At 33.9% G+C, this 25,891-nt stretch overlaps 1 protein-coding gene, 1 long non-coding RNA gene and 1 pseudogene across 3 annotated transcripts; all 3 read right to left on the bottom strand.

Moving 5' to 3' along the window:
* Nucleotides 1-9,315: 9,315 nt before the first annotated feature.
* On the bottom strand, nt 9,316-9,904 carry LOC146954744 (uncharacterized). Its single transcript, XR_015014793.1, has 2 exons — nt 9,738-9,904; nt 9,316-9,620 (listed from the first exon to the last, which is right to left on the bottom strand). It is a non-coding gene; the product is annotated as an uncharacterized LOC146954744 (long non-coding RNA).
* A 489-nt stretch (nt 9,905-10,393) lies between these two features.
* Nucleotides 10,394-25,708, bottom strand: LOC146954745 (B3 domain-containing transcription factor VRN1-like; annotated as a pseudogene). The gene is made up of 8 exons (XR_015027385.1): nt 25,694-25,708; nt 22,055-22,183; nt 12,060-12,531; nt 11,598-11,716; nt 11,245-11,520; nt 11,039-11,137; nt 10,866-10,924; nt 10,394-10,773 (listed from the first exon to the last, which is right to left on the bottom strand). The product of XR_015027385.1 is annotated as a B3 domain-containing transcription factor VRN1-like (transcript).
* LOC146954746 (B3 domain-containing transcription factor VRN1-like) lies at nt 15,012-17,160 on the bottom strand. Its single transcript, XM_085718146.1, has 6 exons — nt 17,068-17,160; nt 16,528-16,948; nt 16,214-16,338; nt 15,863-16,136; nt 15,528-15,583; nt 15,012-15,435 (listed from the first exon to the last, which is right to left on the bottom strand). The coding sequence occupies exons 1-6, from the start codon at nt 17,122-17,124 to the stop codon at nt 15,193-15,195; spliced, it is 1,176 nt and encodes a 391-aa protein (XP_085574272.1). The 5' UTR covers nt 17,125-17,160; the 3' UTR covers nt 15,012-15,192.
* Nucleotides 25,709-25,891: the final 183 nt, after the last annotated feature.

Consider the following 25,891-nt stretch of genomic DNA (forward strand, 5'->3'; position numbering starts at 1 on the left):
AATTATATGACATAGGTAATTGAACAATTGTAGTTTTTTTTTTTTTGGAAATTTTCAGGTGTGAATCACATATTCTATTATAAAAAAGAAAGATGTCAAACCACATTTGATTATAAGTTAAGTTTTTGAATAACAAAGCCAGTCATAAGCATAGTTCATATGATCCGAGAGAAAGAGAAAGAAAAATTGACAAAGTTGCCTCACGGTGGAGTGGCTGTCCGAGAATACATTAGTCATGCTATTATTGGCCATTGAACAATGCATTCATTATATGCAACTTCTTGCAAGCTTCATTTTTTCTCTATTGATGTTATGGTGTAACAAATTTGTGAAACTAATGTTTTAATTTGTCACAAGTGAATCTAAACTTATTTCACAAGACCGGTCCTAATATTTTTTTCTTCAAGGGAGACTGGTCCTAATATATGTGACTATCTTTTATGTTTGGTCATGTATGTATTGGTAAAATATTTCTGAAACAACTATTATCGCAAAACTCAAACTAATTTTTTTTTCTTGCAAGCATCATTTTTTCTCTATTGATGTTAATAGGTAACTCCATGAAGTCCATCACATTTATTTTCATATATTATTTTTCAATGTAAAAGACCCGTGCGGTAGCACGGGTAAACGGTCTAGTAATTCCAACTCTCACAAGAGCCCTAAAACCATAAAATATTAAGACCCCGAAAGAAAATTCCACTGGTCCCTTTCTTCATCCAATTTAGCATCATATTATCCTTGAATGTTCAAAGGGTTGTGCAAAGTGTAACTCCCCGTTCTCCCAACAACGTAATATTAATTATTATAATCAGAGTAATCACACAACGGAGTGTCACACTACTTTTCAAAAATTCATAAATAGAAAATATCTATTTATTTAAGGCCAACATAAAGAATCTTAATAAACTGCAGCGGAATAATTCTTTAAAATATAATTTCCACCAAAATTCAACATTAATGAAAATCTTGGCACAAAGGCCCCAACATAATTCAACTTTATTTTCAACAACGATAAACTCTAATAGCAAGTCTTTTCTAAAATATGTGATACATAAAAGAATGAGAAGACATTCGCAACGATTTCCCCATCCTAGTATGTATCAGAGCCCTAGACACTTGAGCCGACCAAACCTACAAGTCATCAGTACCTGCACATTACCCACGGTCGAGGCAACATATACGCAGAAGGGGTGAGAAACTTATCCAATAATAATAATATATAATTCATCAAATTAATGAAAACAACAAAGCATATCACAACAAGCATCATTAATAATGTATATAAATAAACACATAAGCAAGGACATAATTATTTTCAGCAACAGGGTACAGCAACAACAACAACAACGTTATCCACAACGACACCGACAACTCGACAATGCGACAACAACAACAACTCGACAATGCTACAACGACAACAACAACCCAACAATGCTACGACAACAACAACTAATGCATCATGCAGGTGGTACCAATCTACGCGCGTTGAATGCTAAGCATTCCAGGGCATAAGCCCCCAACAAATTGGATGGTTAAAGCATCCCAGGGCATAAGCCCCCAACAGGTGAATGATAAACATTCCAGGGCATAAGCCCCCAACGGTTGAATGATAAACATTCCAGGGCATGAGCCCCCAACAGATGTGAGTATGCAAATGGACTCAACTTGTGTATATCAACATACAACTCCAACAACGACTACAACAACAACATATGTGCCTACAACAATTATGACACACTCCCCAACTTCGACATTAGATGATACAACGACATCAACAACGGAAATCAGCAACATAGCATATATATAAATCAACTACATTCATCTCAAGTCTAAAACATCCCCCAAAAGCAATTAAGTTTTGATCAATAGAACATAAGTCAAATATCCATAAAACACCTCAACTTAATCCCTAACACTTAAGTTTATTGATTTGGGGTCTTACTATACATCTTAGGACCCCTTTAGAGGCATAGAAATAGGTCAAAAATAGTCTAAATCAATACTTCATCGTGGCACGTTAAGGTACCATCGTGGCACGTTTGGACAGCCTAAAAATGGTTTCGTTCCTGGAAAATCGTGGCACGTTGGGATGCCATCGTGGCACGTTCATAGTTCGACAGACAACATCATATTTTCTACCTCTCACGTTTTCGTGCGTAAAACCTAAACCGTTAATCCGTTTTCGATGCCGTTTTCGCTCATGCGCTCCTGACACTAAGCTCTATCATATTCTACAGGAAAATTCAAGTTTAAACACTCAAAAAAAATCGTTTTCCCAACCTCACATAATCACTTGTCTGTAGAACATTCAGACACCGACGTTTCAATCAAAATCCCAATTTTCAATCCCTGATTACCCAAAATACGTTTCAACATTAGTTCTCAGGCTCAATTAGGCAATATAGCAATCAAATAACATAAAAACATTCATCAACAACACAATTCATCATGTTAAGCAATTAACCTAAAACTTTCTAACCCTAATGCCCAAAACACCACAATCATCAAAAATCAGAATTATATACCATGATTATTGAAAGGAATCCCACCCTTACCTTAGTTCAGCAACACCAAACGACAAGCTACCGCAATCGATTCCTTCCTAGCTCTCTCTTGGCCTCTTCTAGGTTTTCTCTCCAAAACCAGTTTTCTTCTAATGTTTTTACGTGAAAAATGTTTCTCTCCCTTTTCTTTCTTTTACTTCAAAAATATCTCTCTTTTCTTTTCTCACCCAACTCCCTTAATTTCTATTAATTTCCACTTAATTCCCATTAACCAAAAATAAATACTATTTCTATAATATTTCTATTTCTCATATTATTTCTATCAAATAATAACAACATTCATTCAAATAAAATACAACTCCATAAATCATATAATAAAATAGCATCATAACATTTATCACACAAAAATCATATAAAATATATATTTCACATAAAATCATATATATATAACAAATAAAGTCATATAAAAATATTCACACATCTATTAAAAATAATAGAATAAAAATGGGGCGTTACAACTCTCCCCAACTTATAGAATTTCGTCCTCGAAATATTACCTCAAGTAAACAACTCAGGATAAGACTCCTGCATCTTACTCTCCAACTCCCAAGTAAGACTTTCACCAGCTTCTCCTCCCCAAACAACTCTCACTAGAGGTATCTCCTTGCCTCTCAACGTCTTCACCTTATGATCATCGATCCTCAAAGGTAAAGTTTCTACCGTAAGGTTGTCTCTAACTTGCACATCATCTCTATGAATGACATGTGAAGGATCCGCTACATACCTCCGAAGTTGCGACACATGAAACACATCATGCAAGTTCGAAAGATGTGGTGGCAAACCAACTCTATAAGCCACCGTGCCAATTCTCTCAGATATTTGATAAGGACCAATAAACTTTGGAGTCAACTTCTTGGACTTCAATGCACGACCCACACCGGTCATAGGAGTGACTCTCAAGAACACATGGTCACCCTCTTGAAACTCAAGGTCCTTCCTACGCTTGTCATGATAACTTTTCTGTCGACTCTGCGACGCTTTCATATGCTCTCTTATCATCTTGACCTTCTACGTAGTCTGCTGAACTATTTCAGGTCCCAACACAACACTTTCACCCTACTCAAACCAACATAAAGGAGTTCTACACCTTCGACCATATAAAGCTTCAAAAGGTGCCATACCAATACTCGAGTGGTAACTATTGTTGTACGTGAACTCTATCAATGGTAGGTGACTGTCCCAAGCTCCACCTTGCTCAAGTACACACACCCTCAACAAGTCTTCTAATGATTGAATCGTTCTTTCTGACTGACCATCTATTTGCGGATGATACGCTGAACTCAACTTCAACTGAGAGCCCAAAGCTTCTTGCAAGCTCTTCCAAAATCTCGAAGTGAACCTCGGATCTCTATCCGACACAATACTCGATGGGACACCATGCAACTTCACAATATTATGAATATAGATCTCCGCCAACTGAGCTACTGAATAGGTGATATTAATCGGAATAAAGTGTGCCGACTTCGTCAATCTATCGACAACAACCCAAATAGCATCATGCCCTCTTTGAGTGTTTGGTAAGCTAGTCACAAAATCCATGGAGATGCTATCCCATTTCCATTCAGGGACATCTAAAGGCGTCAACAAACCAGCAGGCTTCTGATGTTCAACTTTCGATTTCTGACAAGTCAAACATGCATAAACAAATTGTGCGACATCACGCTTCAATCCAGACCACCAAAACAGTTTCTTCAAGTCATGGTACATCTTTGTAGCTCCCGGATGGATACTCAAGCTACTTCTGTGACTCTCTTCTAAAATCAACTTTTTCAATTCATCATTGTCAGGGATACAAATCCTGCCTCGGAATCTCAACACTCCTTGATCATCAACCTGAAAATCACCATCTGCATTCTGATTACTAGCAGCCATCAAGTCTACAAATTTCAAATCAACTTCCTGGGCTTCTTTGATACTCTTCAAGAAATCATTATTAATTTTCAACATACCCAACTGCACACTCTGAGGTGCCAAATCACAAACAAGACTCAAGTCTCTAAACTGTTCCAGTAATTCAAATTCTTTCACCATCATTGCCGACATGTGCAACGTTTTCCTACTCAAGGCATCTGCAACTACATTGGCTTTACCCGGATGATAATTCAAACCAAAATCATAATCCTTCAACAACTCTAGCCACCTTCTCTGCCTCATGTTCAACTCTTTTTGATCAAATAAATATTTCAGACTCTTATGATCACTAAACACTTCAAATCTGGAACCGTACAAATAATGCCTCCAAATTTTCAACACAAAAACCACAGCAGCCAACTCTAAATCATGTGTAGGATAATTCTTCTCATGTATTCTCAACTGTCTCGAAGCATAAGCTACTACCTTGCCATCTTGCATAAGCACACCACCTAAGCCCAACTTGGACGCATCACAATATACCACAAAAGGTTTATCCGGCTCTGGTAAAATTAAAATTGGAGCCGTTGTCAATCTTCGCTTCAACTCATTGAAATTATTCTCACACTGAGCATCCCACACAAAAGCTTTACCTTTACAGGTCAACTGAGTCAATGGAAGTGCCAACTTCGAAAATCCTTCGATAAATCTTCTGTAATAACCAGCCAAACCAAGAAAACTTCTAATCTCCGTAACTGACTGAGGGGTCTCCCATTGCGATACCGCTTCAACTTTCGACGGGTCCACTGCAATACCACTACCAGAAATAATATGGCCAAGGAAACTTACTTCACTTAACCAGAACTCGCACTTTGACAATTTGGCATACAACTTCTTTTCTTTCAGCACCTGCAACACAATCTTCAGATGTTCTGCATGCTCTTCTTCAGTCTTAGAATAAATCAAGATATCATCAATAAATACAACAACAAACTTATCCAGAAAAGCATGAAAAATTCTGTTCATATACTCCATGAACACACCTGGCGCATTAGTGACACCGAAGGGCATCACTTTATACTCATAATGGCCATACCGTGTCCTAAAGGCCGTCTTCTGCATATCTTCATCCTTCACCTTAATCTGATGGTAACCTGACCTCAAATCAATTTTACTAAACACCCGAGCACCCACTAATTGATCCATCAAGTCGTCAATTCTCGGAAGTGGATACCTGTTCTTTATCGTCACTTTATTAAGCTGACGGTAATCTATGCACAATCTCATGCTACCATCCTTCTTCTTCACCAACAATACTGGAGCTCCTCAAGGTGAGACACTCGGTCTTATAAATTTCTTATCAAGCAATTCTTCTAACTGTTTCTTCAACTCTGCTAACTCAACTGCTGACATACGGTAAGGAGCCATCGACACAGGCTTCGTACCCGGCACAAGATCGATCGAAAATTCAACCTCCCTCTCTGGTGGTACATCTGGAATCTCACCAGGAAAAACTTCAGGAAATTCATTCACAACGGGCAATCTATCAATTACCGACTGATTCTCTACCGACAAATACGCCATTAAAGAAAACATCAAGTTTCCATCATGCTCTAACGGCTGCAGCTGCTTGGTAGATAAAAATTCTGCTCCACTCTCTTCTTCAGCAGAAGAAAAGTACACCGTCTTTCTAAAATAATTAATATGAACATGGTTGTACTCCAACCAGTTCATACTAGGGATTGCACAACAAATAACAAACAACAATAAGGACAATACAAAATTGTCACACAACACTACTAGGCTCGACACGACTCTACTAATTGGCCGGACGGACCGACCTGCTCTGATACCAATTGTAACACCCCGTTCTCCCAACAACGTAATATTAATTATTATAATCAGAGTAATCACACAACGGAGTGTCACATTACTTTTCAAAAATTCATAAATAGAAAATATCTATTTATTTAAGGCCAACATAAAGAATCTTAATAAACTGCAGCGGAATAATTCTTTAAAATATAATTTCCACCAAAATTCAACATTAATGAAAATCTTGGCACAAAGGCCCCAACATAATTCAACTTTATTTTCAACAACGATAAACTCTAATAGCAAGTCTTTTCTAAAATATGTGATACATAAAAGAATGAGAAGACATTCGCAACGATTTCCCCATCCTAGTATGTATCAGAGCCCTAGACACTTGATCCGACCAAACCTACAAGTCATCAGTACCTGCACATTACCCACGGTCGAGGCAACATATACGCAGAAGGGGTGAGAAACTTATCCAATAATAATAATATATAATTCATCAAATTAATGAAAACAACAAAGCATATCACAACAAGCATCATTAATAATGTATATAAATAAACACATAAGCAACGACATAATTATTTTCAGCAACAGGGTACAGCAACAACAACAACAATGTTATCCACAACGACACCGACAACTCGACAATGCGACGACAACAACAACAACTCGACAATGCTACAACGACAACAACAACCCAACAATGCTACGACAACAACAACTAATGCATCATGCAGGTGGTACCAATCTACGCGCGTTGAATGCTAAGCATTCCAGGGCATAAGCCCCCAACAAATTGGATGCTTAAAGCATCCCAGGGCATAAGCCCCCAACGGTTGAATGATAAACATTCCAGGGCATGAGCCCCCAACAGATGTGAGTATGCAAATGGACTCAACTTGTGTATATCAACATACAACTCCAACAACGACTACAACAACAACATATGTGCCTACAACAATTATGACACACTCCCCAACTTCGACATTAGATGATACAACGACATCAACAACGGAAATCAGCAACATAGCATATATATAAATCAACTACATTCATCTCAAGTCTAAAACATCCCCCAAAAGCAATTAAGTTTTGATCAATAGAACATAAGTCAAATATCCATAAAACACCTCAACTTAATCCCTAACACTTAAGTTTATTGATTTGGGGTCTTACTATACATCTTAGGACCCCTTTAGAGGCATAGAAATAGGTCAAAAATAGTCTAAGTCAATACTTCATCGTGGCACGTTAAGGTACCATCGTGGCACGTTTGGACAGCCTAAAAATGGTTTCGTTCCTGGAAAAATCGTGGCACGTTGGGATGCCATCGTGGCACGTTCATAGTTCGACAGACAACATCAGATTTTCTACCTCTCACGTTTTCGTGCGTAAAACCTAAACCGTTAATCCGTTTTCGATGCCGTTTTCGCTCATGCGCTCCTGACACTAAGCTCTATCATATTCTACAGGAAAATTCAAGTTTAACCACTCAAAAAAAATCGTTTTCCCAACCTCACATAATCACTTGTCTGTAGAACATTCAGACACCGACGTTTCAATCAAAATCCCAATTTTCAATCCTTGATTACCCAAAATACGTTTCAACATTAGTTCTCAGGCTCAATTAGGCAATATAGCAATCAAATAACATAGAAACATTCATCAACAACACAATTCATCATGTTAAGCAATTAACCTAAAACTTTCTAACCCTAATGCCCAAAACACCACAATCATCAAAAATCAGAATTATATACCATGATTATTGAAAGGAATCCCACCCTTACCTTAGTTCAGCAACACCAAACGACAAGCTACCGCAATCGATTCCTTCCTAGCTCTCTCTTGGCCTCTTCTAGGTTTTCTCTCCAAAACCAGTTTTCTTCTAATGTTTTTACGTGAAAAATGTTTCTCTCCCTTTTCTTTCTTTTACTTCAAAAATATCTCTCTTTTCTTTTCTCACCCAACTCCCTTAATTTCTATTAATTTCCACTTAATTCCCATTAACCAAAAATAAATACTATTTCTATAATATTTCTATTTCTCATATTATTTCTATCAAATAATAACAACATTCATTCAAATAAAATACAACTCCATAAATCATATAATAAAATAGCATCATAACATTTATCACACAAAAATCATATAAAATATATATTTCACATAAAATCATATATATATAACAAATAAAGTCATATAAAAATATTCACACATCTATTAAAAATAATAGAATAAAAATGGGGCGTTACACAAAGCAATATATATATCTCTTAGGTTCATGAATATTGTATTTGTGAAGATTGGTTGTCATTCAAAACGGTTTGGCGGCGTAACTTGTTTGTCTCTCACTCATGTGTAATATTCTCTATAAATAAATGCCAACATTGAACCTAATTTTTTTTTAATTATTTATCCTTTTTCTTCATTAATTTTCGCAACATATTATTTGTCCTTCAATTTTGTATCTCCTTCCGCTTTGATTTCTCATTCTATTTTGATTTCTACTTATTGTATCAATTTTCTTATGTTTAAATCTATACACCATATTCGAATTCGTCCATATCTTCGTTACGCTCATTCCATTATATTGTAGTAAATCATGAAACTGTCCAGAAGAAGAAAATGTTGTTTTTGCATAATTGATTCACCATTGATGACGGCTTGAACGAATGAAAACCCCGGTCACCATTTTTTTTGGGGTGTGGTATGGTTAAGTTAGACATTGTAATTGTATCTTTTTTTAAGGTAGACATTGTTTGTTTATGTAATTTGCAACATTACTCTCATTTGCTTAACTATTTTGATTAGTTTGGTGATGAATAAATGAATAGCAGAGCCAAGCAAGTCATATTGTCTTTAAAATGAGCTAAAGAAGATAACATTTTCATCCAACTAAAATGAGGAAGACATGAAAAAGAAGATGAATTCCTAAAAATGTTTTCTGAGTGTTCATCAATAATGGAACAAACCAAAAAGATTAATAATTTCACCATGACTAAAATCAAACAATTTTTTTAACTACTAGTAAAAAACAATATATTTGCATGTACTAATAGATCTTCAAGCCTTGTTTCCAAGGAATCAAGTTTAAAACAATCAAATAAACATTACAAACAATCCATAGAGCAAAAGTTCAAAGGCTGACACGATACAGCTTAGATTCGAATGAAATACAGATGTTTAATACAAATGTTTGCAATAATAGAATACAATGCTTATAAATGGATTCTTGGAGAACAAACAGCTAATGGATTCTTTCCTGCAATTGAAACATCAAACACAAATTTCCTCTCATCAATCAACTTAAGGAGACAAGTATCTCCAATCTCCACTTTGCATTCTTTCATGAATTTTATCCAACCTTTACTGAACCTGCAGCCACAAAGACTCTCATAGTAATTAACTTTCAAGGTTGCAAAGAAATTTGAGCTCAATACGTTGAAAAAATATTATTTCAATATAAAATTCGTAGCTGAACCAATTGCACACCTCTTATTTCAAAACTTGAATATCGACCGGGGATTCACTAGTCAATACAAAATAACACTAGGAAACAATGATCTGAATACAAAAAGAGTTAGATTATGTTGCAATCTCGATCGGCCTTTGGAAATTCTGAAGCAACGACAACACTCATAACCCTAGTAAAGAGCCTCCTGAAAATAATTGAAAATATAAATTAACACTTACTTTTCAATAGCAAAACTCACAAACACTAACCGAGTGTTGCAACATGCGTAATTATAGAGGTGTCTGATCTAAGAACTTTATGCAACTACAATGCGCAAGATTAATTAATCTGCCACTTTATATAAGGTACCGTCCGGTCCATTTCACATGAGCTTACAATGTATGCTAGAAATAGAAACAACTTTTAATTTTCGACAAAAGTGGCTTTACTTTCCAAACAACTGTATATTTCACATGCACGTGTTATTAAACAGATCGTTATCATAGTACACTACCAAAAAAAAGATCATTCTCATAGTACAAAATACAAAACATCTTCCCCAATTCAACGTCTCTGCTTCAATCCATTTCTTAATCATGTCATTCTATTTGACACGTTAGAACATCTCTGCTCTCTCATTACAAATTAAAACAACCAAAAAACATTACAAGCAGTCATATTAAAAATATCCAAATTAAAGGCAGACACGATACAACTTAGATTCAAATGAAACACAAATGTTTACAATAACAAAATACAAAGCTTAGCACTTGAAAGAGAAATAAAGAAATGTCCAACTCAGTACCTAGGCTTAAATAAGAGATGAAACAGTTATTGGTTCTTTCCTACAATTGAAACATTAAACACAAATTTCCTCTCATCAATCAACTTAAGGAGACAAGTATCTCCAATCTCCACTTTGCCTTCTTTCATAAATTTTCTCCAACCTTTACTGAATCTGCAGCCACAAAGACTCTGATAATAATTGACTTTTACGAACCATGACTTTCTCCCCATTTTCAATTCCACAATATTTTCATGACATCCTCTTTTCATAAACTCCTTCGGTACACACTGCAAATACAAACAAAAATATCATTTATTTATTTTGTAGTTCTAACATCTCTATCTATATATGTAACTATATTTTATTTAATTAATCCTACCGGTTCTGTGTTCTTCACCAAAACCTTGAATGTTTTATGCTTCATCACATCAGGACCTTCTGTACAATACAGGCATAAACACAAAATGATATCATCTAATCTATTTTTATAAAATGAAGAAAAAAAAATTTACAATAGTAAAATCTAAAAACTTTAAAAAGTTAGAAGAATACCCTCAAGAAAATTTTCTTTTGGACGGCTCCTAGAAGACGTTCCTCCAATGTCTTCCTTCTTTGCAACACTCTTACCACAAAAGACCCCTTTCTTATAACCTTGTCATCGACAAAAGAAATAAAGGAAAACAGATTTTAATCAAATATCAAATAAAAAAATTATAACATACAAAAAAGCAAATAAAAGAGAATGAAAGAATTAAAACCTAGTAATTTCTTTGCGAATGGTTCGTTTCCGGCACGAGTAATAGTAACATTGAATGAAATTGGTCTCCGTCGAATCATCTCAAATTTACAAACATCATCAACTTGCAAATTATATTTTTGCCTGAACATTTTCCATCCACCACCCATATACCACATTTTTTCTGGGTACCATAATATCTCAAACTCACCTCCACACTCCTTTCATTACCAACCCTTATTGTTGCAGTTCCATTAAAATCTTTCAAGTGTTCTCTTGAAAACTCACTTGGTAACCACTGTTTCAAATCATGGTTTAGTAGATATATTATTAATTAAAGCTTAAATTAATAGATACTTTGTATAGCAAACTTACCAAGAAATAGCCATTGGTGTAAGATTGTGTCATTATAACTTCAAAAGAGGGATTCTCATTAACAGCTTCAGATGTTAGGTATTTTCTAGCCTTCTTCACCATTGCTACTTTGTTACTACCTGCCAAGTTTAGGCATTAACTATTTATTATACATTTGATTTAGATATTGTTTTTAGAAGATTTTAAGAAAACCAATTAAGTATTTATTATTTTTTTATCATAATAAAAATCACATATTTTTCCTACCAAAAAAAAAATGGCATATTTTTATATAAAAAGTATCTATTGAGCACTTCAAGACATTTTTCTTTCAAAGATTTTCAGCCTTTCAGACATAAAATTGCAACAAACCATTGCATAACTCTTAAAAGTAATTATTTCTATAAAAACAAGTGATTTATTTTTAAAGAAATAGAGTAACAGACAAGCCTAAATCTACCAAAAAAAAGAGAGAAAAATCACCTGAGAATTTTGGTTGGGTGGTGTCAAAATCCATACTCGCTTTTCTCTTGCCATTTCTTGTCCTTTTAGCTTGCTTTGGCATTTCCACCTCATCTGAACTGTCATCACTTGATTCATCACTCTCTTCATGACTTTCTTCTGTGGCTTCATTATCACTTGATTCATCACTTTCTTTACCCTCTTCTTCTGTGTCTTCAGCTCCTTCATCAACAGATTTGATATTGGCATAATTTATTTCTAAAGTATTGGCACCAAATATCTTCACCTTAAAATATGATCCACTAATGAATTTGAAAGTTAAGAGATATCCATATTTGAAAGGCTTTGCAAAACTTTCCCAATTTTTTTGAAACCAAATATCACCATTACTCTCCACCCAAAATATTTTTTGTTCAACACCGTTTGGAAATTTAAGGAATATAGGGTTTGATATTCCTTTCCAATATTTCTCCACATATTTCTTAGGAACCCTCTGCAACAAAAAAATTCAGAAATCATACATTAACATTTTTAAAACAATGATACATAAACAATAGGGTTTACAGAATAAATGAAACATAATGTAAATTTGCAAAATAATTCTTTATAACATGCTTACAAGTTTCTTATCTTGCAAGATTATCCTATGAAAATCTGGAACATGTTGAACTAACATGATTTCAGAAAGTATTGGGCTAAGGCTTTAAGAAATGAGGTGAAATTTTTTGTGTTATAAAGTTGATGGATTGGCCGTGTGGTAGTGTTTGTGCCTCTGTAGGTTGGTGAAGGATTTAAGAAGTGCTTGGGTTGGGAGTTAATTTTGTGAACTTTGAACAAACAAACAAAAGATGATTGTACATATCTTGATGTGAGAAAGTTGTACTAATAGACATTTTGAAATATTTTAGTAATAAACAAATGTGTGAGATGAGGTTGATGGATCAGCAAAAGAAAGCAGGCAGCATGAATAAGCCAACCTTTATTGAAATGCAATCAATTTGAGGTTTCATTTCATTGAAAGGGAAAAAATTGGATATGGATTTGTCAAGGTTCTGTGCAGAGAAGTTTACTTTTGTGAACGATAAAGCAAAGTTACTTTTGTAGGATACTTCAATTATTTTTTAAGGGTAAGGCTTTAACATGATTTTTTGTCAAGTTAAAAGTCTCTGCTGTATCTATCTGACATAGAGTATCTATTTTTAGCTTATATTGTCATACATTTTTTACGTGTAATAAATGTAAGCGATTCCTTCCAAGCACCAAAGTAATTCAAAGGTTTTCTTGCCACTTTATAATAATGAGCTTTCTCCTAGTCCTAGTGTAAATTAAATAATTCATAAATTTAAATAGCTAATACATGCTTGAAGATCGATGGAAATCAGCTAAAACCTGATATATTAAAGCCTTAGCACAACTGCATATTATTTTTTTTATATAGTTTATGTTGGATTTGCTTTGTCCTATTTGTGAATCATCACAACTGCATCTATCATACTTTGTTAAGTGTCTATTTCACATGCAGAACACACAATCACACAGATTTTTTTAGATATTCCAAAATTACAAAGTTATTCTTCAAATAAGAATGCATGTATCTTAACATTGCATATGCTATGCTAAGAACAAAATACGCACTATTATCACAGTAACATCGCTAAGTTATTTCATCGACAAACTAGAAACTCCTAACTATAATATCCATTGAACCTATTATTTCTTCGGCAATAAAATCCAAACAATTGCTTACTAGTAAATGAAAAGGAACATCAATAGCTGAAATGAATTTCAGTTTTTGAATTTGTTTACTAATCTCAATCAAATAGATTCTAATATCATACTTACATATAAATTCATCAATAATAGTTGTGCAATGAATCAGGTATATAAACGGTATCACAGAAAATTGCTCAATTAACCCAAAATCCAGTTCAAAAACAGTATCACATAAACTAAATTGAAGAACTACAAATCAGGTATATGAACACTATCACAGAAAATTGCTCAATTATCATAGAATTAGCATAATTATCCCAAAATCCAGTTCAAAAACAAACAGTATCATCACAGAAACTAAATTGAAGAATTACAATACAATGCTCAATAATCATACATAAATCATGAAAGAAATGGAAGAACAAAAGAGTTTCCTTACAGAATTGCCTACACCGCCATGTCTGTTCGATGAAGATGAATGACATTTTCGCTTCTTTCTTCTTGTTTCGGTTTTCTTTCACTTCCGATCGAAGTCTATCTTCACCATTGCAGCTCTATTTATTTGAAAACGAGTGATCAATCGGAAACGGTAGATGACGAGATCGATTGGGACGAAGGATGATGAGAATCGATGGAGAAAAAGAGGATGAAGAAACTACGGAAATGAGTACAGAGATCGCCATGGAACAATGACCCGAACCGGTGGCGCGTTGGTTCAAACGGTGGCGCGTTGAATCGGAATATTTGCTTGTGAAGACTGAGCGTAGAATCGAAAACGAGAGATAGAAATTAAACTAAATGAAAACACTACTGTTTTTTAAAATAAAAGAATTGAATGAATATTAAAAAAATGAATATTTAAAAAATAAATAATTTGAAAGCATTTCTCTTCTTACTAATACAAATATAAACTTCATTTAGGCTTATGATTCCTAATTCTTAATTAAATCAGAACTTAATATCTATATTTTCTTTTTATCTTGTCAAAAAAAAATATTCTTTTTTTTATATAGTTATGTCTTGTTAACCGGTGTCCTGAGACCATGGTTAAGAAATTCATAAATAGAAATTTTGTTTTAAAAATATAAGTTTAGACTTTTAATCAAGTGATAATAACATCATTTTTTTATAAAAAATCTTACTTATTTTACTGGTTTAATCAATACCCGTAAGCACGGGTTAGCATTGTCCTAATTATATTTCTATGAATCCTATTATGATCAGCTCATCAATGTAACATGCATGAAAACTATATATGTTGGTTCTTCAAAGACATGCATTCAATTAAAATCCAATAGGTAAATCAATAGGTAAATTACATAAGGTCCCCTTCGGTCCATTAAATCAATATGAGGTCACAATATAATAGAATACAATGCTTAAAATTGAAAGGGCAAAGCAAATAAATGTTCAATTAAACATATTCTAGTTACTAGTACTTTCATGGGTTCTTTCCTACAATTGAAACATCAAACGCAAACTTGCTCTCATCAATCAACTTAAAGAGACAAGTATCTCCAATCTCCACATTGCATTCTTTCATGAATTTTATCCAACCTTTACTGAACCTGCAGCCACGAATACTCTCATAATAATTCACTTTTACGAACCATGACTTCCTCCCCATTTTCAACTCCACAATATTTTCATGACATCCTCTTTTCATAAACTCCTTTGGTGCACTCTGCAAATACAATAAAAAATATCATTTATTTATTTTGTAGTTCTAACATCTCTATCTACATATGTAACTATATTTTATGTAATTAATCCTACCGGGGCTGTGTTCTTCACCAAAACCTTGAATGTATGCTTCATCAAATCACGACCTTCTGTACAATACAGGCATAAACACAAAATGATATCATCTAATCTAATTTTTATAATACCCAAAAATTTTAGAGTTATTTGAATATATTTGAGCTAAAAAATTTCAAGTATGAACTTAAACATATAATATATAGTTAGGTTTTAAACTAAAAAAAGAAACTGAATCCTGGATAACTTAGGCTACTAACTACTAAAAAAAGAAACCCCTTTCTTATAACCTTGTCCATAAAAAAATTATAACATACAAAAAAGCAAATAAAAGAGAAAGAAAGAATTAAAACCTAGTAATTTCTTTTGGATTGGGTCGTTTCCGGCACGAGTAATAGTGACAATGAATGAAAACGGTCTCCGTTGAATCATCTCAAATTTACAAACATCCTCAACTTGCAAATTATACTTTTCCCTGAATATTTTCCAACCACCTCCCATACAAGATCTTTCTTTGTTACCATAATACCTCAAACTCACTTCCACACTCCTTTCTTTACCAACCCTTATTGTTGCAGTCCCTTTAAAATCTTTCAAGTGTTCTCTTGAAAACTCAAATGGTAACCACTGTTCCAAATCATGGTTTAGTAGATATATTATTAATTAAAGTTTAAATTCATAGATACTTTGTATTGTAAACTTACCAAGAAATAGCCATTGGTGTAAGATTGTGTCATTATAACTTCAAAAGAGGGATTCTCATTAACAGCTTCAGATTGTGCCATTGGGTATTTTCTAGCCTTCTTCACCATGGCCACTTTGTTACTACCTGTAAAGTTTAGAGATTATTTTTAAACGATTTTAATTAAACCAATTTTTTTTATCATATATTATAAAAATCACATATTTTTCCTTCCAAAAAAATCACATATTTTTATAGAAAAAAGTATCTAACAATGCTTCTCAATTATGCACTTCAAGACACTTTTTTTCCTTAGATTTACAAGCCTAAACTCACCTGAGAATTTTCTCTTCCCTTTTATTGTCCTTTGAGCTTGCTTTGACATTTCAACCTCATCACTCTTTTCATCACTTTCTTCATCTTCTTTTGTGGGTTCATCATCACTTGATTCATCACTTTCTTTACCTTCTTCAGTGGCTTTAGCACCTTCAAAAACTGATTTGATATTGGAATAGTTTATTTCTAAAGTATTGGCACCATATATCTTAACCTTAAAATATGATCCACCAATGAATTTGAAAGTTAAGAGATATCCATATTTGAAAGGCTTTGCAAAACTTTCCCAGTTTTTTTGAAACCAAATATCACCATTTCTCTCCACCCAAAATATTTTTTGTTCAACACCGTTTGGAAATTTAAGGAATATAGGGTTTGATATTCCTTTCCAATATTTCTCCACATATATCTTAGGAACCCTCTGCAATAAAGAAATTCAGAAATCAGACATTAACATTTTTAAAACAATGATACATAAATAATACATTATAAATGAAACATAATGTAAATATGCAAAATAATTCTTTCTAATATGCTTACAAGTTTCTTATCTTGCAAGATTATCCTATGAAAATCTGGAACATGTTGAAATGACATTGTTAACTGATGCTAGTGAGTGAGTATTGGGCTAAGACCACTTACAATGGGCTTGTTGAATCTCAATTCAACCTATTGAAACCATTGCAAGAGGCTATTGAATATCATGCAGAGGAAAGAGAGGATGAAAAAATTCAACAAGCTTAATCCCTGTCCGAGGTGCCACGTGGCGTTGCGTTATTGGACAAAACTGGCGCGTGCACGTCACGCGCCGACAGGGAGGGTGAGCAGCAGAGGCACGCGGTGAGAGAAAGGGAAGGGGTAAAGATAATGCCACGTGGCTTGCGTTGATTGGCTGCTTGGATTTTTATCTTCTTAATAATTTGGACTCAATTATTTCATTGCAAATAATTTTTTTTTTTTTTTTTTTTTTTACCAAAATTCGTGATTTTTTTTTCTCTATAAATAGAGACTTGGATCATTTCATTTGGACACAGAAAAAAAATCGAGTTTTTCACTCTCTTAATCTCATTATTAGTCTTTCTTTTAAAGTTTTAGTCTTTGATTAGTGAAATGGATCCCAATAACAATCAATTCAACACCCAAAATTCTTCTGATTACCCATTTAGCTACCAAAATCCCAACAATTATCAACACCCAAATCAATTTCTCAACCAACATCCTCAAAACCCAAATCAATTTCCCAACCAATATCCTCAAAACCCAAATCAATTTCTCAACCAAAATCCTCAAAACATGCCTAATTTTGGTTTTGCCTCAAATTTCAATCACTCATCCTCTGTTCCAAACAACTTTCATCCATATTCTAGATCTATGATGGGATATCCATCTCAAACACCCCCATTTAATGGTTATATGCCGATGATGAATGAAAATTTTCAGAGTGTTGGAGAAATGACAAGAGACAATGAAGTCACTCCAGAGGATACAACTCCTAAGAGCAAAAAAAACCCCCAACCATCATGGAACACTGAACAAAATTTGGTGTTAATTAGTGGGTGGATAAAATATGGAACATCCAGTGTTGTCGGGAGAAACCAGACAAGTGAATCATATTGGGGTAAAATTACTGAGTATTGTAATGAGCATTGCTCATTCGATTCTCCACGCGATGTCATTGCATGCCGAAACCGTTTTAATTATATGAGCAAATTAATAAATAAATGGGTTGGTGCTTATGATACCGCTAAGCGTCAGCAAGCAAGCGGTTGGTCGGAAGATGATGTTTTGGCAAAAGCCCAGGAAATATATGCATGTGGGAAGAATGGTAAATTTACTTTAAAGGAAGAATGGCGCGCTCTTCGTGATCAACCACGTTATGGCAGTCAAGTAGGAGGCAGTCAAGTGGGAGGAAATGTTGGCTCAGGTAGTAGTGGATCTAAGAGATCTCACGATGACTCTGTAGGATCTAGTGCTCGTCCAATGGGAAGGGAGGCAGCTAAAAAAAAAGGAAAAAAGAAAAGCAATGACGCTGGCTTGAAGGAGGTGGAAAACGAGTGGGTTCAATTCAAAGAAATGAAGGTGCAAGAGATGGAACAATTTAAAGAGTACACCGAAAAAATGGAAAAGTACACTGCAGTGCAACAGGAGAAAAACAGATTGAAGAAAATGGACTTGTACATGAAGTTAAGTTCTCAAGAGCATCTCGATGACAGGAAAAAAAAAATGTTGGAAAACTTGGAGCGTGAGCTGTTTGGAAATTAATTTCACTAATATTTGTTTGTATTCGGTCAAAATTGTCAGTGTTGTCTAGTCCCCAATGTTTACTTTAAATAATTGTCAGTGTTGTCTAGTCCTCAATGTTGCTTTAAATAATTGTCGGTGTTGTTTAGTCCTCAATGTTGCTTTAAATAATTGTCAGTGTTGCTTTAAATAATTTGTCTCGTGACTTTACTATGCTTTACTATGCTTTTACTATGCTTTAAATAATTTGTCCCGTGACTTTACTATGCTTTACTATGCTTTTACTATGCTTTAAATAATTTGTCCTGTGGTATTCATAGCCCATGGTATTCATAGCCCATGGTATTCCTAGCCCATGGTATTCCTAGCCCATGGTATTCGTAGCCCATGGTATTGCTTCAACTATTTTCTTATATATAGGGACTTGAATAACATTCATATCTACTTCCAAACCTATTTGCCACTTCAATATTGTTTAAACTATTTCCTTTCTCAAATTACATTCATATCCACTTCCAATATCTACTTCCAAACACTATCAATGGATCCTTTTGGTTTTGATATGAAAGCCTACTTCCAAAAACGTGATGCTGAAGACACTTATATGGTCAACCGATTTATTCAGCGTCGAAAAAAACTAGAGGAAGGTAGTGGATCCGGTAGTGGATCTGGTAGAAGAAAATATTTAAATAGAGATCATGCAGCAGCTAACCAAAGACTCATTGACGACTACTTTGCCAATGAGCCTACATATGACGATGCAATGTTTCGTCGTCGGTTTCGGATGCAAAAACATGTTTTCCTTCGAATCGTTGGAGACCTTTCAAGTAGTGACAACTACTTCACCCAACGAGTTGATGCCACCAACAAAGAAGGTATATCACCCTTAGCAAAATGTACCACAGCAATGCGAATGTTAGCATATGGTGTGGCAGCAGATGCGGTCGATGAATACATTAAAATTGGAGGTACTACAGCATTGGAGTGCTTACGTAGATTCTGTAAAGGAATCATACGATTGTATGAGCATGTGTACTTGAGAGCACCAACCCAAGATGACCTTCAAAGAATACTCCATGTTAGTGAAATGCGGGGGTTCCCAGGGATGATCGGGAGTATTGACTGCATGCACTGGGAGTGGAAAAATTGTCCTAAAGCATGGGAAGGTCAATTTACTAGGGGGGATAAGGGAACCACCACAGTTATTCTTGAAGCAGTTGCATCTCATGATCTATGGATCTGGCATGCCTTTTTTGGATGTCCAGGAACGTTGAACGATATCAACGTTCTAGATCGATCACCGGTGTTTGATGATGTGGAACAGGGGAAGACTCCAAGGGTGAATTTCTTTGTGAATCAACGTCCCTATAATATGACATACTATCTAGCTGATGGTATCTACCCTTCTTATCCAACTTTCGTCAAATCAATTAGACTTCCTCAAAGTGAACTCGATAAGTTATTTGCAAAACAACAGGAGAGCTGTCGAAAGGACATCGAACGTGCTTTTGGAGTGCTTCAAGCTCGATTTAAAATCATCCGTGAACCAGCTCGCTTGTGGGACATAGCCGATTTGGGTATCATCATGAGGACATGCATCATATTACATAATATGATTGTTGAAGATGAAAGAGATACATATGCTCAACGTTGGACCGATTTTGAGCAATCTGAGGGAAGTGAATCTAGTACACCGCAACCATACTCGACCGAGGTGTTACCCACCTTTGCAAATCATGTGCGTGCTAGATCCGAGTTGCGTGATCCAAATGTTCATCACGAATTGCAAGCAGATCTCGTGAAGCACATATGGACAAAGTTTGGAATGTTTCGTGATTGAAGATGATTTGTATCAGAATAAATAAATTAGTTGTGTTTTGTGTGCTTGTTTGTTGTCTTGCATTTTAAGCTATTTGTGTGTCGCGTGCTTAGTTTGTTGTATTGCATTTTAAGTTAAGAAAAAAAAATATTTCAATAAATATTGTTTTTAAAAAAAATTAATTGTATTATTTTAATTTAATTTAAATCGATAATTATAATTTTATGTAATTATAAAAACAAAAATTAAATAAGAATAAGAAATAAAAAGTGGTGGGGTAGGGTGTTGAATATTTACCATTGGAGTGATAAAAATTGAATGGGTGTTGAATTAAGAGAGAGAAAATGATGTGGAGTGTTGGGAATTGAAAAAGTGGGTGTTGAAGGGTATTGAAAAAATTTTCCCGTTGTATATGGTCTAAGGCTTAGGGAAGTGAGGTGAAAGAGTTTGAGTGTTCAGTCTGTTTTTCTCTCAGGTCTCAATGTTATAAATCCTGTGAAGTGTAAAGTGTGAAATGTTATAAAGTTAAAGACATTTTTTGTAGTATGGTAGGAAACCAAGACTTCATTACTGTCCATTACAGGTCATTTGTAGAGAAATGATGCATTTTCTATCTAATATTTTCTGGTGTTACTACTTTGGTGTTGGATTGAACTTGGCATTTATGACACAGTAAAAGTGTTTTAACAGTTAGTACAATTCAGTGAAAGTTGGCTATATTAGATTTACAAGGCATGCATACACTCAAAAACACATTGGTTAGATTACAAGACCGTGTGTCTTTCCCTTTGATCCCTTAATCTGCCATTTTTATATAAGGTGCTGTCTGGTCCATCTTACAATGTAAGCTAGAAATAGAAACAACTTTTAATTTGCCACAAAAGTGGATTTGCTTTGTCCTATTTGTGTATATCATCACAATTGCATCTGTCATTGAACAGAACACACAATCACACATAAACAATCTCACTATTTTTTTTTTAGATATTCCAAAATCACAAATATAAACATTTTTAATGTCTATATTCTTTTTCTATATATATATATATATATATATATATATATATATATATATATATATATATATATATATATATATATATGTTGGATTTGCTTTGTCCTATTTGTGAATCATCACAACTGCATCTGTCATACTTTGTTAAGTGTCTATTTCACATGCAGAACACACAGAATCAATCTCTCAACATTGCATATGCAATGCTAAGAACATTTCATCGACAAAGTAGAAACTCCTAACTATAATATCCATTGAACCTATTCTTTCAGTTTTTGAATTTGTTTATTAATCTCAATCAAATAGATTCTAATATCCATCAATAGAGAAACACTATCACAGAAAATTGCTCAATTAACCCAAAAATCAGTTCAAAAACAGTATCACAGAAACCAAATTGAAGAATTACAATACAATACTCAATAATCATACATAAATCAGCGTTTCCTTACCGAATTGCCACTGAGCTTGGCTGAACTGCAATCGGAGCAACGACACTGCCATGTCTGTTGGATGAAGATGAAGACATTTTCGCTTCTTTCTTTCACTTCCGATTGAAGTCTATCTTCAGCGTTGCATCTCTAATCATTGGAAAACGAGAGATCAATCGGAAACTGTAGACGATGATTGGGACGAAGGAGGATGAGAATCGATGGAGACGAAGAAGCTGAAGGAAGATCAGAGATGAAAATAGAGAAACGAGAGAGCGCCATGGAACAACGACCCTAAAAGGTGGCGCGTTGAATCAGAATCTTTGCTTGTGAAGAGAAGACTGAGTGTGGAATCGAAAACAAAAGATAGAAATTAAACTAAATTAAAATTTATTTATTTTTAAATAAAAGAACTGAATGAATATTTAAAAAACATGGCTAAAATTATATATGTCGTTTTTATTTTTTATTTTTATAGTTTATAATTAAGTTTCTATGATCAGCTCATCAAAAAAATGAATCCTATTTTGTCCAAAAAAAAAATGAATCCTATTATGATCAGCTCATCAATGTAACATGCATGAAAATTATATACTATCTATGGCAGTTAGCATAGTGGAGGGTGGTTGGTTGTTGTGGGCAATTTTTATTGGTGGCCGCCACTGTTATTTGGGTTCATACTCGTTGTCGCTAGCCCTTGTTTCAGTTTAGGGTGTTTTGAGGGTGTGAGTCCTTCAAGCTTAGCTTTTTTTTCCTTTTTGATTGATGTTTGCTCCACCGCAAGTCACGTCGTCAGTCTTGCTTATAGTGTGCTGGATTCTGATGGGCCGGTCATTTGGCTTCGAGATCGGGAGTTGGCGTTTAGTGGCATTATTGTTTGGTTGGCTTCGGTGTTTCTCTGGTAGACCAGGGTTAGGGGTGCCCTTCTGATTTGGTGCTGAAGTCTGGTGGGCCGATCGCTTTTGATTCGAGATCGGGAGTCAGTTCTCTGGTTCAAGTTTGGTTTTGGACTTTTTTTGGTGTTCCTTCGGTGGACTGGAGGTTGCATGGTGGGGGAAGCTGAATGATCTTTAGAGAAGGGGTTCTTCGGATGTAACTCAGTGTTGGTGATGAGGACTGGGTTCTCTTTTACAAGGTGTTTGGTGAGTAGTGGCGACGAGTGTTTTGGATGTCGTTTTTTCAGTGGTTGGTTAGTATATGAGTTAGTTTTAGGGGGTGATGTTTATTTTGATGGGAGTTGTCCTTATGGGTGTTGATCGCAGGGGTATCTTTGTTTTCGGGTGTTCCGCCTATATACGACACTTTAGTTCGTACATTTTATAACACCGGTCTCTGTTCGTCTTGTGTAGAGAACTGGTTGTTTTTAATAAAATTTTGCTGATTAAAAAAAATATGATCATATGAAAAACATATTAAAACCTCCAATAATTTTATTTTGTTGGGATAATAGAAGCCATTGGATCAAAGAATTACAACGGTTCAAATTTGGTGTAAATCAATTCACTTATACCTGGTGTCAACAGATTCTCCCTCATATATATATATATATATATATATATATATATATATATATATATATATATATATATGTGTGTATGTATATGTGTGTCTGTGTGTGTATGTATATGATTACTATATTTTTAATTTTAATAATATTATAACAACATAGATTAAATTTCATTTTTATGTTGCCATTTCTTGTGTACATCACTCACTCTACATTTTCTTCAGTTAATTCTTGTGTATCTCTAACAACTAATTCATCAACAGATTTTATATTGGAATAGTTTAATTCTAAATCTTGGCACCAAATATTTTAACCTTGAAATATGATCCACGTATGTATTTAAAAGTTAAGAGATATCCATGTATAAGAGACTTTGCAAAATTTTCCCAATGTTTTATAAACCAAATATCACCATTACTCTCCACCGAAAATAAAATATATCTTGTTGACACCATATTTTTTGGGTTAATTATGTTTTTGGTCCTTATAAATATGAAATTTTTTGTTTTAGTCCCTCTAAAATTTTCCTTCAACTTTTAGTCCCTAAAAAATTTTCAATCACTACATTTGGTCCCTATTTTTAAGTAACTTTTTGTATTTTTTTAATGAAATTGTGCAGAAATTTACAGAATATTATAAAAATCACTCCTAAAAAAATTTAGAATTTTTTAACAAAACTTTAATTAAATTTTTTACCGCAAAAAATATAAAAATTCATATTTAATTCATGTTTTGGTTAAAAATTCTAAATTTTTTTGGGAGTGATCCTTATAATATTACACATTTTTCTGCAAAATTTTATTTAAAAATGTGAACTCTACCTATAAGTTTACTTTAAAGGAGGGGTCAAAAGTAATGATTCAAAATTTTATAGGGACTAAAAGTTGAAGGAAAGATTTAGAGGGACTAAAATGAAAAGTTGATATATTTATAGGGACCAAAAACATATTTAACCTTTTTTTTTAATAATTGTTGAACAGTACCATTTGAGAGTCTAAGGAGTATTGGGTTTGATATTCCATACCAAAATCTCTCCAAATTAACACATTCTCACTAATATGGAATCAATTGGGAAGTGAGAAAATTGCAGAGTTGATTTGCTATATGATTTTTCGATGAAAGGTAAAACTTGAGATATGGGTGCTGCAAGAATTGAATGTTGTGTCGCAGACCAAAGTCACGCATTTTACTTTTTGTATTCTAGTTTGGATAATTTGGTTTGCCTCATTGAAGAAGATATGGTTGGATTGGAACTATATGTGCTTGATTTGGTTTCAATGTGTTGCATGGAAACAAAAAAATATTTTTATCAAGATTATTATCAAAACACTGGATATTGATATTTACAATAACCATTTGCATTTCAAGTCAAAAGATTAATACATAGTGTTGTACCATGTACAAATTTGATCAATAAGTTTTATTATTGTTCCTTGGTAGTTGATTTCAATGTGATATGACTACTAATGAAAATGCTAGCACTAAAGGTAGGCTAATGCACTATGGTAAAAATAGTAAATAACCGACAAATTAGCCGATAGTCTATGGCTAACGGTTGATAGATTATAATTGATAGTTGATAAATTAATTGAAGTGTTCGATAAAATTAACGGTTCAACTAATAGATAAATGTAAAATGTTGTATTTTTTTAAGGTAGACATTGTAATGTTGTATCTCATTTGCTTATTGCTCTGTCATTAGTATGCCATGCTGCATTGAAGAAAAACTTGTAACTATTTTGACTAGTTTGGTGATGAATAAATGAATACAAGAGCCAAGCAAGTCATATTGTCTTTAATGAAGCAAATTGATGAGCTAAAGAAGATGAAGTCTTAAAAAAGTTCATCTATCATGGAACAAAAATAAGTAATATTATTGTCAACAAAAAAATCAACATAAGTATTAAAGGGACTAAAACCAACTAAAGGGAGAAAATCTCAAGATGAAGAATTTCACCATGACTAAAATCAAACAATTTTTTTTAACTACTAATAAATAAACAATATATTTGCATATACTAAAAGATTTTCAAGCCTTGTTTCGAAGAATCAAGTTTAAAACAACCAAAACACATTACCAACAATCATAGAACAAAAATCCAAAGGCTGACACAATACTTCTTAGGTTAAATCAAATACAGATAGATGTTTACAATACCATAACCCATATTTTTATATAAATAAAAAGTATCTAAAAAAAACTGATCTGAAAAGAAAACTAACTAAAACTGCTTATGAATTTATGCACTGCAAAAAATTGCAACAAACCATTGAATAACTCATAAAAAGTAATTATTTCTATAAAAACAAGTGATTTATTTTTAAAAAATGGAGTAACAGACAAGCCTTAA

This window comes from Medicago sativa, chromosome 1 (assembly GCF_051527215.1).
Source record: "Medicago sativa cultivar Bolivia chromosome 1, Bolivia_mono, whole genome shotgun sequence".
In the NCBI taxonomy this organism is placed as follows: domain Eukaryota; kingdom Viridiplantae; phylum Streptophyta; class Magnoliopsida; order Fabales; family Fabaceae; genus Medicago; species Medicago sativa.

Bases quoted from the DNA above. Each gene is read 5' to 3' on its own strand.
- LOC146954746 (XM_085718146.1), bottom strand. From the start codon at position 17,124: ATGTCATTTCAACATGTTCCAGATTTTCATAGGATAATCTTGCAAGAT. The intron at 16,949-17,067 runs GTAAGCATATTA...TCTTTATTGCAG, and splicing joins TCTTGCAAGATAAGAAACTT to AGGGTTCCTAAGATATATGT. The intron at 16,137-16,213 runs GTAAGTTTACAA...GATTTGGAACAG, and splicing joins ACACCAATGGCTATTTCTTG to TGGTTACCATTTGAGTTTTC.